The sequence below is a fragment of the Fusarium vanettenii genome, assembly GCF_000151355.1.
Source record: "Fusarium vanettenii 77-13-4 chromosome 2 genomic scaffold NECHAsca_26_chr2_2_0, whole genome shotgun sequence".
NCBI classification, from domain to species: domain Eukaryota; kingdom Fungi; phylum Ascomycota; class Sordariomycetes; order Hypocreales; family Nectriaceae; genus Fusarium; species Fusarium vanettenii.
In genome coordinates, this window is record NW_003315859.1 from 66,437 (window position 1) to 81,662 (window position 15,226).

General features: G+C 54.8%; 4 protein-coding genes across 4 annotated transcripts; 2 read left to right on the forward strand and 2 right to left on the reverse strand.

Moving 5' to 3' along the window:
- Positions 1-731: 731 nt before the first annotated feature.
- On the reverse strand, positions 732-1,154 carry NECHADRAFT_76940 (uncharacterized protein; the record flags this gene model as incomplete). Its single annotated transcript, XM_003043981.1, has 1 exon — positions 732-1,154. The coding sequence occupies one exon, from the start codon at positions 1,152-1,154 to the stop codon at positions 732-734; it is 423 nt and encodes a 140-aa protein (XP_003044027.1).
- Positions 1,155-6,447: 5,293 nt separating this feature from the next.
- Positions 6,448-6,780, forward strand: NECHADRAFT_29257 (uncharacterized protein; the record flags this gene model as incomplete). Its single annotated transcript, XM_003043873.1, has 1 exon — positions 6,448-6,780. A coding segment is annotated over one exon (333 nt), but the record flags the coding sequence as incomplete, so codon positions are not given.
- Positions 6,781-10,923: 4,143 nt separating this feature from the next.
- On the reverse strand, positions 10,924-12,392 carry NECHADRAFT_66898 (uncharacterized protein). Its single transcript, XM_003043982.1, has 3 exons — positions 12,181-12,392; positions 11,940-12,085; positions 10,924-11,878 (listed from the first exon to the last, which is right to left on the reverse strand). The coding sequence occupies exons 1-3, from the start codon at positions 12,232-12,234 to the stop codon at positions 11,584-11,586; spliced, it is 495 nt and encodes a 164-aa protein (XP_003044028.1). The 5' UTR covers positions 12,235-12,392; the 3' UTR covers positions 10,924-11,583.
- A 998-nt stretch (positions 12,393-13,390) lies between these two features.
- On the forward strand, positions 13,391-14,962 carry NECHADRAFT_34622 (uncharacterized protein; the record flags this gene model as incomplete). Its single annotated transcript, XM_003043874.1, has 3 exons — positions 13,391-14,077; positions 14,165-14,230; positions 14,303-14,962. The coding sequence occupies 3 exons, from the start codon at positions 13,391-13,393 to the stop codon at positions 14,960-14,962; spliced, it is 1,413 nt and encodes a 470-aa protein (XP_003043920.1).
- Positions 14,963-15,226: the final 264 nt, after the last annotated feature.

Sequence of the window (15,226 nt, forward strand, 5' to 3'; positions counted from 1 at the left end):
ATTACCATCACCGGTCAACCACGCCTTAGACCAGATGTACCAAGATGGCATCTAAGTGATGATAGACCTGCTACCAGGGCTTCAGCCTTCAGGCTTTCACCAGGCTCCATATCTCCACTCCACCCTGACACCCAGGCGCAAGCGCATTGCCAGTCTTGATGGTGCCGTGAAACAGTACCATGGCACGATATGCCAGCACCTCACAGAACCTTGTTGCTGTGCTGTTTTTTTCAATTCATCGCCCCTCCCGTCAATCATGCTATCTCAATGTCTTCGCAGCAAGCATCCGCCATGTTGGCTAGGAAAAAAGGATGGTTGCACAGCTTCTCCAGCTGCCACGGCCCGCGTTTCTCAACTGGCTTTGTCGCATCTGCCATCAAGTTTGTGGTGTGGCCGCTTCGCCAGATCCAACCCGTCGTCTGTTGTTCACCTGCTTCACATTTCGCGCCGTCGCAAGAGCTTGGCTTCCTGGGATGGCCACGCTTTCTGACCCTGGCCCCCAACCAATCACTGCCTTGAAGAACTGCCCATGCGGCGACAATGGAAACACGTCTGCCGCACGGGAAGACCCAGCCTCAAGCCGCTGCCCGCGCCTTTAGCCCCTGGCCCCCGTTCCATGTCAGTTGTCTCCCCCACACGGCTGCGACGTTGCTATTCGACAGCCTTCTTCGAATTCCTCCGCGACGAGCACGGGAACGGAGACTGTCTGGAGCTACGTAATGAAGCTAGAGCTAGAAGTGGGCCAAGCGACGTTGCGCCTGATGGCGCCGTCGACTTCGCCAGTCCCGACCGCGCGCTTCAAGGCTGAGCAAAGGGGGTTCTGAGCTTGAGAGACTTGACTGTGCACCAATTGTCAATCCCCAGTTTCTCGTAGGCTCGGAAAAGAGATCTGATTTCTCCATTGGCCCCAGGTACGATCGGACACTCCCGCCCCGTTTCTTGCGAACAGGCTCCATGCAGCGTTTTCCAGACACATGATTTGCAGCAACCCAGGCGTTCGGTTCGATTTTGAGCCCGCCAGACTTGGTCGATGCTGGGGTCCGAGGCTCATTGGGCGATTTTGGATTGCGGAATTTTCCTGGCCCATCTCCATCCGGCCGTAGCGCAGCCTCTGCGCCGCAACGGCCTGTACGTGCTTCGTCATGTACGCACATGGTTGCAAGGCCTGACCTGGCGCCATGTCGTTGCAATTGAGCCGCGCTGTTACTTCCCGAGCCCCCAACAGCGTGTTTTCCCTCAACAATGGTCGGCAAGGACCGCGGCTACCGTTTGTACCTTACCCCCGAAGCTGCGTCTGGTTCAAGGCGTCGGCCCTTTGTCAACCCTCTCAGTCAGAGCCAACCTCAAATCCGAATCTTGGAATGAATACCCAAAAGCGGGCCGGCCCGGCCGCTAAACCGGGCCGTTGTGGTCTTCCAGGCTGAGCGAGCAGGGAATGTGGATCAAGGCAAAGTCCTTGATGATCAATTGACGGCCTGTGTGCCTGCAAAGGCCGGCTGGATGTTTGACTTGGTTCATGGCCACCATGATAGTCTCAGGTCTCCAAGTTGGCCGCCCTTCCTTTCTCTGCCTTGCCTGTTCCGGATGATGAGCAGTTGTGAACCCTCCCTTCGCTGAAGCTTACAGTTTGTGCCTCAGTCAGTGCATCCACCCACCCACACACGCACAGTCAGTCACCCACACCCAATATACATGCGCGAGGGCACACTCTTTGGCATAACCCAGCCACCGGAGTCGAGAATCAGACATGTATCCCCGCCGAGCCCAACAATGCCCAACGCGTTGAGGACGAGAATCGGTTTCTCAATGCTCTGTTACCCTCGCCCCGCCCTCTCACTCTCGTGATCTCATGCGGGCTGTGAAGTCATCACGGACGACTTGAATTGCCCGAGACGCAGGCCTTTCCCGAAGCAGAAGGACAACTCAGCAGCTCCCGGAAGCTTCGTCACGTTTCCCCGTGAACGACCCTTTGTCGCAGCCATGTCCCATGTTCGGGGTGTCTGGAACTGCCTGCCGATGGCAGTGGTTGCTGCTACCCGTACTCACTACCAGATCAGGTGAACCCCTTGCCATTGGTGGTGGACTTGAGGGCGATAGAGCTCATCATTGCGACATTGAAAAGTCTGTTTCCCCGCCTAGCGTACAGCTGCGGCGAACTGAGATCGTGACAAGTCACTTGGAGATCTCGAGGCGTCATGACCAAGTACGCAGACCTGGATGAGATTACAGCCGTGATGGCTATTCCCCATCAGTGCCCTGCGGAGAGGAGGCCCGCTTATGCTGGCGGGCAGTGACGAAGGCTGCACCCGACATCGTGCGAGTATGAGACCGGGTTCACCTTTCGATCATTGACACCGACATCTAGAGATTGATGTGTTCAATGCCTCGGCGGCTTGAACGGCCCCCAACGGGAAGCTCACGGCGTATTCGACGGCTTCGATGTGATACTATGCTCGCTTTGCATGGTCACTCAACCATTGTTGCCTTGGAACGAGGCGTACATCATGCTTAGGCAGATATTCTGGGGGGAACCACTCTGAAGTGAGGCGGTAGGGGATGGTTGGAGTATATCAACGGCAGGAGAGTCGCAGCAGGACCCATGGAGCAGCGAAGCCGCACAGTGCTCTGCCTTCTGAGGCAATGATGATATGCAATGACCCGGCTGCAGTGATAGCCAGAGGGGGCATGCCACGTTGTGCATTCCGTGTGCCTGGCGCAGCCCGGCATGGTTCTGGAATTGCTTTTGAACCGTGGACAATGGTGTTCAACAAAGGCCCCCCTCCCCCCTGGAATGACCAACGACTCAGTGGCGAGACGGAACTTTGGTTGATTCATGTGAGTCGGCAGCCATGCACGAAAACCATGCAAACTCCCCTATTCTTATCTGTTGCTGCCGCAGCAAGGCCTTGCAGCGAGATGCAAGTCTAGGCCGGCTGAGTTACTTTTCTCAGCTCAAGCCCTTGGTGCTTCAGTCCGGCCGCCTGGCCGCCAAGAGAATCTGTCGGGCTGAGAGAAGTCGACGCTAATGCATGAACACTTTGGAGAAAAGCCCGGCAAAGGATAGTTGCCTTGTCATCAGGGGCAGGTGATGAGGAGGCTTAACCTCCTCCTGGAAGCTCTCTTCTACCCCTGGTGGTGATTGAGTGAGCTGGCACCCACCGGGAGGGCTAGGCCGTTGGTGTCGCCAGCAACAGAAGCAAGCCGCATGCCCAGGCGACTGTGAGGGTGCAATATCCGAGATGGTGGATGTTGGGCAACAGCGGAAGCAATCGGCCGAGACAGGACGATGAGGTCTTGTCAGACAGAAAACGGCTGGCAGGGATGGCAAGGCGAGGGGGCATGGGAGAGAGGGGACGACCTCGTCTGGAGGCAGCTTTCAGCCCCCAGTGGCAAGATACTTGAAAGTTTTCTCCCGGCCTCGATCCATCAGAGTCGGCGAGACAAGATGCACGAGAGCTCGGACGAGAGATGGCTGCCTCAACCCGAACCGGGAAGCCGACAGCATTGGAGACATGGCTCGTCGTAGAAGCGGCACGGCATGGTGCTGTAGAAAGCAGGATCTGTGCTGTGATGTGCTGTAGACAAGGGAAAAGCGAGTCAAATGGTAGAGCATGAACTGCAGCCACTCTGTCGATGTGCTCCGTTGAGGGCGCCGTTGGCATCAAGCTCGAGCCCGCCGAGCCCGTGAGGCCTTGACGCACGGAGGAGGATCAAAGCAGCGAACCAGAGCCCTTGGTTTCACCGAAATCGACAACCGTCGAGATTGCAAGCGGTCAGGATCCCCTTGTTCCCTGACACTTGTCCGCCCTCGGGACGAACCATGAGGCCCCACAGCGGCCGCAGATCGAGACACCCCCTTATGTAGGCTCGACTGGGACAAGTCCTGGAGACGACGCGGCCGAGGCCAGGCCCGCAGCGGGAAAGACACAGGGCTCCCTGGCAATAACATGGCCGTATATGTGACCCGGCAGTCCCAAGACTGGGTGGCCAGAGACGGACGCGTTATGGAAGAAGTGTGGAATGTTGACAGAACAGGAGCCGTTGAGGGGAGTGGGCGGAGGAATGTCCAAGCAGCAAACAGCAAGCAGCAATTGATTCGGGGAAGGGAGACGCTGAAGGTCGGAATCAGCTTCTTGGTGACTATGTTTGAGGTCCTGCGAGGGAGATGGCGCAAAGAGATATCTGCTTGCCAGGTACGTACGTTAGGTATGGGAACGACAACAGAGGCTGACGGGGAGGCGACCGGGAGCACAGCAAGGGAAGACGCACACGCATACACACATACTCACTCACATCACATACACACGCCCCCGCGGGTTTGTCCAAGTTTGTTTGTCCCCTTCGTCAGCCCTGGTTTCCTTGTTCTCCTCTGCAGCTCTAGCATTACCGTGAAGTGCTGTACACACAACTACTGCAGTGGCATCTCGCGGTGTGGGGATGCCCCGTCCCTCTCCCCTGCTGCTGCTGTTGCTGTCGTTGCTGATACTGCTAGGGGGGTGTGTGTCGTATCTCGAGCCATGATCAACGTGGCAAGCGACCACCGGGCCTCTTCTGCCATGCTGCTAGGACAGAGACTGGGTCTGACTAGGTCAAGGCCCCTCCTCCTTCTAGATCAGGTTGACGGACGCTGGTGACGTTGACGGGAGAGGTAGCAGCAAAACAAGCCAAGGAGAAACGAGGCTTGAGGTCAGAGTTCCCAAAGAGGGAAACAACATATGCGGAGACAACAAGCTACAAGAGAGTGGTTGTTGGACAGGTCCGAGGTCAATCAATGGCCATGCTGCAGGGACTTGTGAGAAATACACCTGCACTCTTTTGAGGTTGCTGCGGCGCCACACCAGGCCCCAGGAACGAAGCAATTCGAGGCTAGACCCTTCGGATAGTCGGGGTATGTCGCATGGCAGCGGCACGAGGAAAAAGATGGAGTACCAAGCAGATGGCTGGGCTGGGCTGGGGGGGGGGGAGAGGGGGTGTGTAAGGCCCTTTTTTGGTGGAGGATGGTGATGCGATGGGGAGGGACGGCCATATGGGGCATCAAGTACGGGTACCCAATCGACGCAACCAAGCAAGCCCTCTTTTATCCCGCAGGAACAACAGCAGCAGAAGAAGCAGCAGCAGCACCAGCACAAGCAGAAGCACGATGATGGATGGCCTCTAGTTGGCCCGAGTCGTGTCCAGGGGAGGAGGGAAAAAAGGCGATTGCTTGTTGGTTGTGCGGGAGTCCCACATGTGGATGTGGGATGGCATATACAGCACGACGATCGAATACACCGAGAGGTTCCTAGGTCGAACAAGTATAAGATAGCTACGGCGTCCCACGGTCCGGGGACAGGCACCCCATCTTCATCTCTCCCCAGATCAGGACCACAACTGGATCGCATCGACAAGGGAATACAGATTACCTAGCGACCAAGACTTGCAGTTGTCACGACAGACTACTCCCTTCTTTGAGACGACTCTTTGTGTACCACCACCAGGGCGAAGCAAGTCTACGACACGATTGCAACAAGTACCAACGACATTGGTTGCAAACACATCCGTTCAACCCTCTTCTTTGTCGTTTGAACACAAACAAGCAACACAAACAAACCCACACGCGACCTTCAGCAACAGCCTGGTTTCAGGCCAACGCTCTTTTAAAACGATAGGGTGCTTCGCCAACTAGCAATACGTTACGTGAGGAACTAGTCGTGCTGGGCCTCTCAGAGTCTCGGAACCTGCTTCTCAACTTGACCGCAACTTTGTCTGCGCCATTGTATTGCTTGCAGGTAAGTCAAATAACACACGGCCTCGCCGGGTCAGGGTCATGCCTGATCATCACCAACCTCACCCCATACCCCTCACGCCCCTCTCTCTTGTCCTTACCGGGGTACGGTCTTGTATTACAGATGTCTTGCCCTCTAATAAGAGGCTCGGGGTGGATGGGATGATCCCGGGAGGTGAGACATGAAAGGGCAAGATGGTCTAAGCTGGGGAGAGAGGGATGCAGTGAAACAGGATAAGAATAGGAAGCTGAGGGGATGGGACGACTTGGAAAGAAGACGATGAGGGAGAGAGAGAGAAATAGAAAGAAAAGAAAGACCCGAGAGACGTCGGTGGCTAACCTACTGCTTCTAGGATTTCTCTTGACAGAGAAGAACTTGACTCTTTCATCGTCCTCCTCCCAAGGCTCGATCGTCATTGGACTCGGCTCGACTCGACTCGATACGGTTCGACTTTTACTCGGGACTTGACTCGAATCGACCACGGCTTCGCCTTCCGTCCTGTCCTGTCCTGTCTTGCAACTCGACTGTCCACCCTCGGTCAGTTCGCTCGCTACTGCCGGTCCTCCTCCTCCTACTCCTCCGCTTCCTCCTCTTGGGACCAGTTGCAGCTCGCTATCCTGCTTCCCCCATCCCGACAAGTCGCCACCGGGCACACCCGTCGATACCCAACCAGTCAGCAACCATGTGCTACTTTGAGCAAACCCGCTGGGCATGCGGCTACTGGCGCTGGGGCCATTTCCGACAGCAGTGCAACAAGGAGTACCGGATGGGCGAGACGTGCGGTCTCAAGCTTGTCTACGAGACCAAGACGGAGCCCGATGTGTGTAAGCTCTGTCATGACACGGAGAAGAAGCAGCGCCGGTACGACAAGATGTACCGGGACGTCCAGCGCTGGCAGCGCGAGGGCAACCGAAGTGCCACCATTGAGCGGACGTGCGGCGAGATGCATGATGTGATGGGCCAGATCTATCGGATGAGAGAGGAGCACGATCACAGGCTACAATCTCTAGGCCAGGTACGTATGAAACATGTTCATTTCCTTACCTTTTTGTCCTGCTTGAGCAAGGAAGAGGTCCCCCAGGAGGGCAAGACAAGTGAGAGACGGACGGGAAAGACAGCAAAGAAAAGGAAAAGGCAGAGGGGAAAAAGAGACGAAAACAAAAGAAGAAAAAAAAAGAGGGACGGGAAGGCAAAAAAGGGGTGTGAGGGGCGTGTGCGTGCGGTGGTAATGGATGTGTTGCATGCATACCGTAGACTTGGTGTGGGCGTGGCCATTGTCTTGGGCGTGGGCTTGGACAAGAGAGGATCGAGAAACGAAACCAGAGAGGGCTGACTGGCTAACCATGAATTGCAGTGACGAGACTCTAAAGCGGCCCGAACGAATCAGTAATTCTCAGAGACGACGACGGACGATACCGAAAAGCAGGTGAAGGGACTGGACTGGACAGTCCAGGCTTGGTTGGAGCAGAGGCGGCTCACAGCACGCAACGGACGTTTTCCGAGTCACGGAGCGCATGTGTCGCAAAGCAAGAGGCAATAACGATGATGAACATGAACCCCAGAAGCACCAAAAGAGAGTTGTACAAGAAGGGGGGGATCGACAAGGGAAAAAAGGAACCAAGAGGATAAAGGCGGTGGGAACTGGCTGCTACGTGGACATGACAAGACAGACGACGGGGGCATTTTTCTCTCTTTTTTATTCCCCCTCTTCCCCTCTCGGTTCATCTGACGGGATCCATCATTTCTTTTCTACGTTTCTTATTTGTTTTCTTTTCTTTTACCATTCTGGCGGCGGACTTTTTATTTTGTTTCACGACTATTATGAGGGAGGGTCCAAGTAGACAAGACCCAGAAAGAGATGATTGTCTTAAGAGCAAGGCAAGGCAAAGAAACAAGGACGGGAATGGGCACTTTTTTGTGGGATGGGTCCCCCCAAGGCGGGAACCTGGTTTACGTTGCTCAGCTATATCCATGGGTATGCGAAGAGCAGAGCAGAGAAGGGCGGAGGAAGAAGGAGGACCAGGAGGAATAGGTTACTTTTCAAAGTGTGTTGTTTCTTCCATAGGCAAGGATGTTACTACACTTCCACCAACCCCTTTTTAAACTTATTCTATTCTCTCTCAGAAAAGAGAAAAAAAAAGAAAACACACACACACACAAACCCCCCAAAGACGGGAGGAGGATCATCATCATTAAAAAGTCTGTCCTTTGTTCCGTTCCGTCACCTACCCCCCCTGCCCTAAGCCCGAGCCCCGAATCGTGGAAGATGCAGATGATGGAGGGTGGCAGTGCCGTGCTTGTGCATGGGCAGGGGGTGGTGTGTGGGCCTCGAAGATGAGGGAAAGGAAGAATGAAGGAAGGAAGACGGAGCCTGATGAATAGGGCCTCTCACTTGGTCTCTTTTTTGCTGGCAATCGGGGAACAACAAGACGCCGGCGCTCATCATGACGGCGGGTCCTTGTTTGGCCGGGGGGTCACAAGCAAGGAAGCAAGCAAGTATCACGAGTGAGGGGGAGGGGAAGAATATGTAGACAAGCATCATAATCTGTGAAATGGGAACAGCTTCCGAACATAATGAGGAGACAAGAGAAAACCATCCAGCCGAGGTAGGGAGCACGACAGGCAAAGCAAGGTCAAGATGGCATGCAGTCGGGATATGTCTCCAAGGCACACATCGAATAAGAAGACGGCCAACTTGGAACGACCGAGCCTGTCGTGTCTTTTTTTCCCTCAGGTTGCGCAGGGCCCTGAACCTTGGGAAGAAAGCACCATTTCCCGCCTGTCTATTATGCGGAGTAACCTCATTTCGACACACACACACACACACACACAAAAAGAAGGCACGCACACATGCCCTGGCTTATCGGGGCTTTCCAAGGGAGGGAGGGGCTTTCTCCTACAGTAGCCCAAAGGCAAGCCCTTGGCTGACGAATGAGGGGAGCAAAGGCGTGCGACGATGCAGGTGCGGAAGCACAATGCCAGGCCAGGCAGTGGACGCTGGGCCGCCCACCATATCCTCAGTCGATCTGCTTTGTGTCTATTAGGCGTCGTTGAATGTGAGTCTCGGTCTAGGGGGGTGTATGTGTGGGTGGTGCTTCATCGCGGTGGGCCATAATGTCTGATATCGAAGGTTCGGAACGAGGATACGAAAGCAAGAACTGGAATCGACGGGCAGTAACAAGACGGCGATTAGCAGAGAGACACCACGTATCGTAGGGATCGGGAGCGGGGACAGAGTGGGAGCTGGAGTCGACGATCGTAGAGTCGGGAGGCGACGGGGTGAAGCAAGATCGAGAGTCTTCGAGTCGTGTCGTGTCGTTGTACGCCGGACCTCTCGACTCTTTTGAGTCGCATGCCCAAAGGGCAAAGTTGCCGATTGCAGCACGGCATCATCTCCCCAGAGAGAGTGAGAGAGCAGAGTGTAGCACAGCAGAACGCACCGTTGTGGCCTTGACCACAGTAGGGCACCCCCGGGCTGTGGCCCTCAATCTCCCCTGCGGTGCGGTCATGCCGTACGTACTGTACGCAAGCAAGACGGGGCAAGCAGCGAGGGGCGTGGGGAGGGGGAGGGGAAGCTTGCTTGGCCCAGCATGATGCAGCTGCAGCAGCTACCTAACGTTACCTGCTAGTAAGCTCCATGCTGCGTACATAGGTAATGTAGCGCACACTCTCTCGGGCAGAGCGAACAGCACCAGTAAGTAAGTCAGGTGTGCTGTGCGGCGACCCGGGACTATGAGTGAGGGTGAGAGGTGGGGAACAGGTCCGCCGTCAGGGCTCACAGAAAGCAGGCTGCTGCTGCTGGCTGGCTGGCTGGCTTGAAGATCCTGGGCAGCAGCCATTTTCGGTGCTGGGCGATTGCAGACTGCAGGATTGGACAGGACAGGGTTTCGGTCTCCATCGAAGTGTTCGAGAAGAGGCTGGGGGATGGACAACCACACGCGACGGGGTTGATCAAGGTCGTTGGTTGGTAGACAAAGAGCCAGTGAGTGAGCTATGTTGACGATAGTCGACGACGACTAGACGTTAAACCAAAGCAGGCCTGGTTGACCGAGCACGAATTTTGACCGCCGTCAATCTTTCTCTCCGTGGCCTCCTCAGAGTGGTCCCCTGCTCGTCCGCCCCGAGGCGCGCATCTAGTGCCCGTACTGTTCCTTGCTGGCAACTTTTCTCCTAGCCGTAGGTAGGTAGTATCGGGGAGCCTCTCGACGACGGCCCCTGGCCGAAGTCGAAGAAAAAAAACCCAAACCTGAGCCCTGTCTCGGACGGGCCCAGCCTCCCGTTGACGGGGTCCAGGGGCCCATCTCGCCGTGGGTGCGTGAGCAGCAAGCAAGACACTCCCCGTCCCTCCATCGAGATGGCATGGCTGGCATGGCGGTTCCCGACACCATGGCTCTCTCTACCCGAGGGAACGGGCAAGGCCCATGGCGACCGCACAGAGGCAGCGGCTTCCAGCCATTCATCCTTCCCAGATGGCTGTCCTAAACAGCGGCTTGCCCGTGGTAGTGGTAGCCCGCCCCCCATTCCCCCGTCCGTGGCCCCATGGATAGGTGGCCATGGTCCCCGTCCGCGTCCCCGTCCCCGTGGTGGCGGGCTAGAAGGGCCCTGGGCTCTGCCAGAGGATTCCCGAAGGCTTGGTACGTGGGCGGGATCTTGCTCACGGTTGACGAAAGGGATCCATCCAAAGCTCCCCAGTGGATGGAGCCCCATGCAAGCCGCCCATCAACGGTGCGAGCCGAAGCCGGAGAAAACCAATCTAAAACGAGGGCCGACGGCAAGCTAGAGCGACGGCCGCCATCCTCCTCGTCTCGATGCCCTGGTCTAGCGCCCTTTCACACCCCACTGACTGCCGGGCCACCTCAAGCCATGGTGAGCCAGTGCGAGGGGAGCGCACGTGTCTGATGCTTAATGGGTGCTGTCGCTTCTCGACAAAGTCACGCCTCCGAGGTGGGCTGCTGGGCACCGCCTCTAGCTCGCCGCTGGTGCTCGTCATGTGTGAGAATCTGCTGCAAAGACAAGAGGCCCATCCATCCATAGAGCATAGTGCGAACTGATGACGAGGGTTGGAGATTAGACCATGTAGGGTTCCCATGGTTGGGCCTGGTCCTGGTCCTGGTCCCGGTCCCAGCAGAAGCTCAACACCCAGGCGAGAGGGAAAATTGGAAAAAATTCTGTGAAATTCGATTGGTGTGTCTGTTTGTACAAGTCCACTTCCATGCCCACATCAATCAAAAGACAAAGATTGAAGGAAAAGTTTCAAGAAAGTAAAAATAAAAAAGAAAGGCCAAAAAAAAGAAAGGCCAAAAAAAAGAAAGGCCCCATGCATTCGTCCGTATGAAATGAACAAAGTGAGACCACCGCCCGCGATTTATGCAACAGCCGTTTTTGTTTGCCGAACAGGAGGGTTGCTTTGCGTTGATAGCGACCAATCATGTGCCGCGCTGAATTAATCGAGAGTCTTGGATAGGTAAGTAGGTAGGTAGGTAGGTAGGAAATGATGGTTGGTAAGGAAATGTCAAAGAGTTTGTCGTTTCTTTTCGTTGTCTTGTCGTCACGGCTTATCCGCATGTTCAAGGTAAGATGCCATCCCCAACCAGCCAGCATGGGTGTTTCCGGGCTAAGCCAGCCCCCCAACAAGGCTGGGATATCGGAGGTTTCGAAGATAAAGGTACGACGTGCATCGTCAGTTGTGTCTCGCATGGAAAAGGTGTACTCTGTATCCATGCCGCAGCTGTCGACAGAGCCCCCACATCCAGACACTGGCTTCTATGTTTCCTGGCAGAGCATCACTGTATGTGATGGCCAAGAGAAATATTATTTTTTACTGCATCGCCGCTGCAGCATCCGCAAAGGTTCCGACGAGAGGACCTTCATCGCTCTCGAGGGTCTTGATGCTGGCCGGTCCGTTCTTCTGCATCTCGATCGTCTCGTCTTCCGGTATCCAATCGACCTTGACGCCATTCGCGTTGGCGGGGCTTTCGCCCTGGTTGCTAAGTTTTGACACGAGGTGTTGGTATCGAGCGAGACGGGCACCTTGGCCGGCGTAGGCAAACGGCGTCGTCGTTCCACGGGGAGCGTTATCCTGCGGTGCTATGTCGAAGATGTCCACCATGTTGCTGCGCAAGACTCAGTCAGCATCACCAGTATCAACCCCTCCTTCCATCATCGCAAACGTACTTTGATGTCTTGGCAACTACTCGCTGAAGGGCCTCGTTTTCTCGCTGCGCTTCGAGTGTGTCGTTCTCGCCGTTCAGGGACTGGTCTCCGAAACTACCGTATTGTATGCCGTTGGCGTCATCGTAAAGAAGACGGTTCTCCTCTTCCTGGAGCAGGGTTAAGCGTTAGCTGACAGGCCTGTAGACGTCTTATCCATCAAACGCAGCCATGAAAAAGACGCAGAATCTCGCGGACCACGCACCTCGTCGTAGGCGTCTCCATTACGCCGTCCCAAACATGATGCGCAAGCTCCCATCGTTACGTGGTCGCGGGACCAAGTTTCGCATATCAAATCGCAGGCCAGTAAGAGTCCGTGTCCAATATCGCCGTGGGCAGTGTATTATCGCGAGGTGGTGAAACAAATAGCAAGCAAGAAATGAACGTAGAAGGTTGCACCTGTGTCGCACAAACCTCGTGACCTTGCGATGAGCTCTTGTCGTTTGCAGCTGTCGCGCCTGCCTCACGAGATTGCCTGGTGGGTCCCATCCATAGGAACCAAAGCGGCATCGGGTAAACCTCGGACCGCTCGCCATGTTACCAGTCTGCTGGGACGGGAAGGGGACAAAGCAAACATCAAACGAACTACGGCGTTGGGCCAAGAGAAAGACTTCAATCTTCGATTCGTCGGCATCGGGCGCCATCATGGACTTTATCGACATGGTGGGCACGTTGATCGAAGATCGAGATCCACACCATGATGCCTTAGGCTCAACCCCAGTTCACCATCCCTTGGTGCTCCTGGCTCCCTCAAGTTGAGTCCAGCTTCAGACACGCGCCCTTGACAAGGGAACTCATCATTGCTTGCCAAGTTGTCCAGGGCACCCTGAAAACTAACAATGTCTTTGTTCAAGATCCCTTGGAAAGGGTTTAGACTCATAACACAAAGAGTTAGTGCTTTTTGAACGACCCTTCGCTGGTAACTTGCTGCCCTTCACTGTCTTGCGTGTCTTGCTACTGTTGCCCCTCAAACCATCTCCACGACATAGTGCTCTCCGCTTGACAACGTCTCTTGGTCTTCTTCTTCTCAACCCTGAATCTCCTTTACAAGGGCACAATCAATTCTCCTCCTGTCTATTGCCAATGTCTCTTCACGATGGATAAACTCATTCATTCGTCGCCTCCTACTGGCGATCTTGCCTCCACACCTGGCAATATTGCGTCTTCAAGAGCTCTCCTTCACACGATAACCTCATCACCCTAGGTTCAAGTTGAACTTTTCGGAGGCAACCTGGTAGCTATAAGTATGCTTGACTCCTCTCGCTTCTTGGTTTGTCCTCACCATCCTCATCACTCCAACTCAACAATCCAATCCTCACTTCCTCTCCTCTTTCTAAGTCCCTCACTCTTGGACCAGTCTTCTCTACCATCAATCGCAACATTTACCTAATCCAAGCCTCAAACACCGCATCAAAATGGTTCGCTTTGCTCCCCTGACACTATTGGCCCTGACGCCTTTGGCTCAAGCACGCTTCGACTGGTTGCAGCCACGAGGAGCTGTCGATGAGTGCTCCTATACCGTCACCGTCACCGAACCAGCTAGACCTCAGAAGACTCTCACTGTCACCGATCCTCAGGGGGGTTCCTATCGGACCGTCACTGTCCAAGAGCCTGGCGAGTCTTACACAACCGTCACTGTCACACAGTACAACGAGCCTCGCACCAAGTTTGTCTACATCAGCCAGGGAGAAACACTCGACCCACCCAAGGAGACCATCACCATCACGCATCCCGGCAAGACCGTGACTGTGACACAGACTGAGAGCGAGGAATACGTCGTCACCAAGAAGATCAACGTTTATCCTAATGGCGCTGACTACCCTGACAACAACGACAATGGCAACTACTACCCGCCTGGCGCCAAGACTATCACGGTCACCAACGGCTACCCTGCTCCCAGTGCCGGCTACCCTGCTCCCAGTGCCGGCTACCCCGGCTACGAGGGAGGAGTCGTCACCAAGGTCATCGGCGGCAATGGTGAGAAGTACTACGATAACGCCCAAACGGTTACCGTTGTCAAAGATGGCGAGGTCAAGACCCTGACTTTCACGCATTTCAACTATAACACGGCCACCACCACCATCACTCAGCAGAATGGCGAGGTCAAGACTCTCACATTCACTCACGACTACGGCTACGGCAACAACAACAACAAGGTTGTCAAGACCATCACCCAGCAAAATGGCAAGGAGGAGGTCGTGACTGTCACTGGCGACTACAAGGTTGTTGAGACCATCACTGAGCAAGACGGCGAGGTGAAGACTGTGACTCTTCCCGGCTACGAGAACAAGGTCGTCAAGACAGTGACTCTGGAGGATGGCAACAAGAACAAGGTTGTGAAGACCATCACTGTCGAGGAGTCGATCGAGCGCGTCGTCACCAAGACCATCAAGGAGAGCGGCAAGGTCTACACCGTGATCGTCACACCCGAGCCTACCATTACCACCATCACCAAGGAGAACGGCAATTATGTCACCACTGTGGTTGAGGTTCCTTGCACCTACACGCTAACCGCTCCGGCCCAGTACGAGACTGCTACTGTGAAGGGCAACAGCTACAAGACCGTCACGCGAACGGCCACCTATGGAAGTGGATCAGAAGTTGAGATCATTGTCTATGACCCCAAGACTGGTTACTCTACCTGTGAGCGCAAGAAGGACGGCCAGCCTTGCCACTCTGGTTATGAGAACCCTGCCTACACCAACACCCGAGGTAGCAACAGCAGCCAGACCTCCATCGACGTCCCCAACTATACCAAGGTCCGACCTCACGACGATGACAACAACGCCGGCGTTTACGACCCTGAAGAGACTGACTGCGACGAGGCTGCCGTCTCCACCAGCATCGCAACTGTCTACAACACCGTGATCGTGACAGTGGGCGGTGAGCCAACCACCACCGCCACGCAGAGTGCGAAGCAGACCCTCGGCTACCGCGATCTGGAGAGCTCCAACAAGCGTCGCTCTGCCGTCTCTATCCAATGGTAGAGACTCTCTGATGATGAATCACGTTTTCCTTTGTACCAGTAAAAAAGGTGGGAATGTGTATAATGGAGGATTAATGCGGGAGATGGCCTCGGATAATAGTCATTGTACAGTCTAATGAGTACCTAATGTAGTAATCGTGTTTTCTTTAGTATTCAATTCAATATTTCAATCAATTTTCTGTATGCTTGAACTTGAGTATACATGATGTAGCTTGTGATCATGAAAACGATAGTCAACAGACGTTTACTACATTCTGAGCCTTAA

Excerpts from the sequence above, each read along its gene's own strand:
- NECHADRAFT_66898 (XM_003043982.1), bottom strand. The coding sequence starts at position 12,234 with ATGGGAGCTTGCGCATCATGTTTGGGACGGCGTAATGGAGACGCCTAC. Across the intron at positions 12,086-12,180 it reads ATGGAGACGCCTACGACGAG|GAAGAGGAGAACCGTCTTCT; the intron begins GTGCGTGGTCCG and ends ACCCTGCTCCAG. Across the intron at positions 11,879-11,939 it reads GTAGTTGCCAAGACATCAAA|CAACATGGTGGACATCTTCG; the intron begins GTACGTTTGCGA and ends AGTCTTGCGCAG.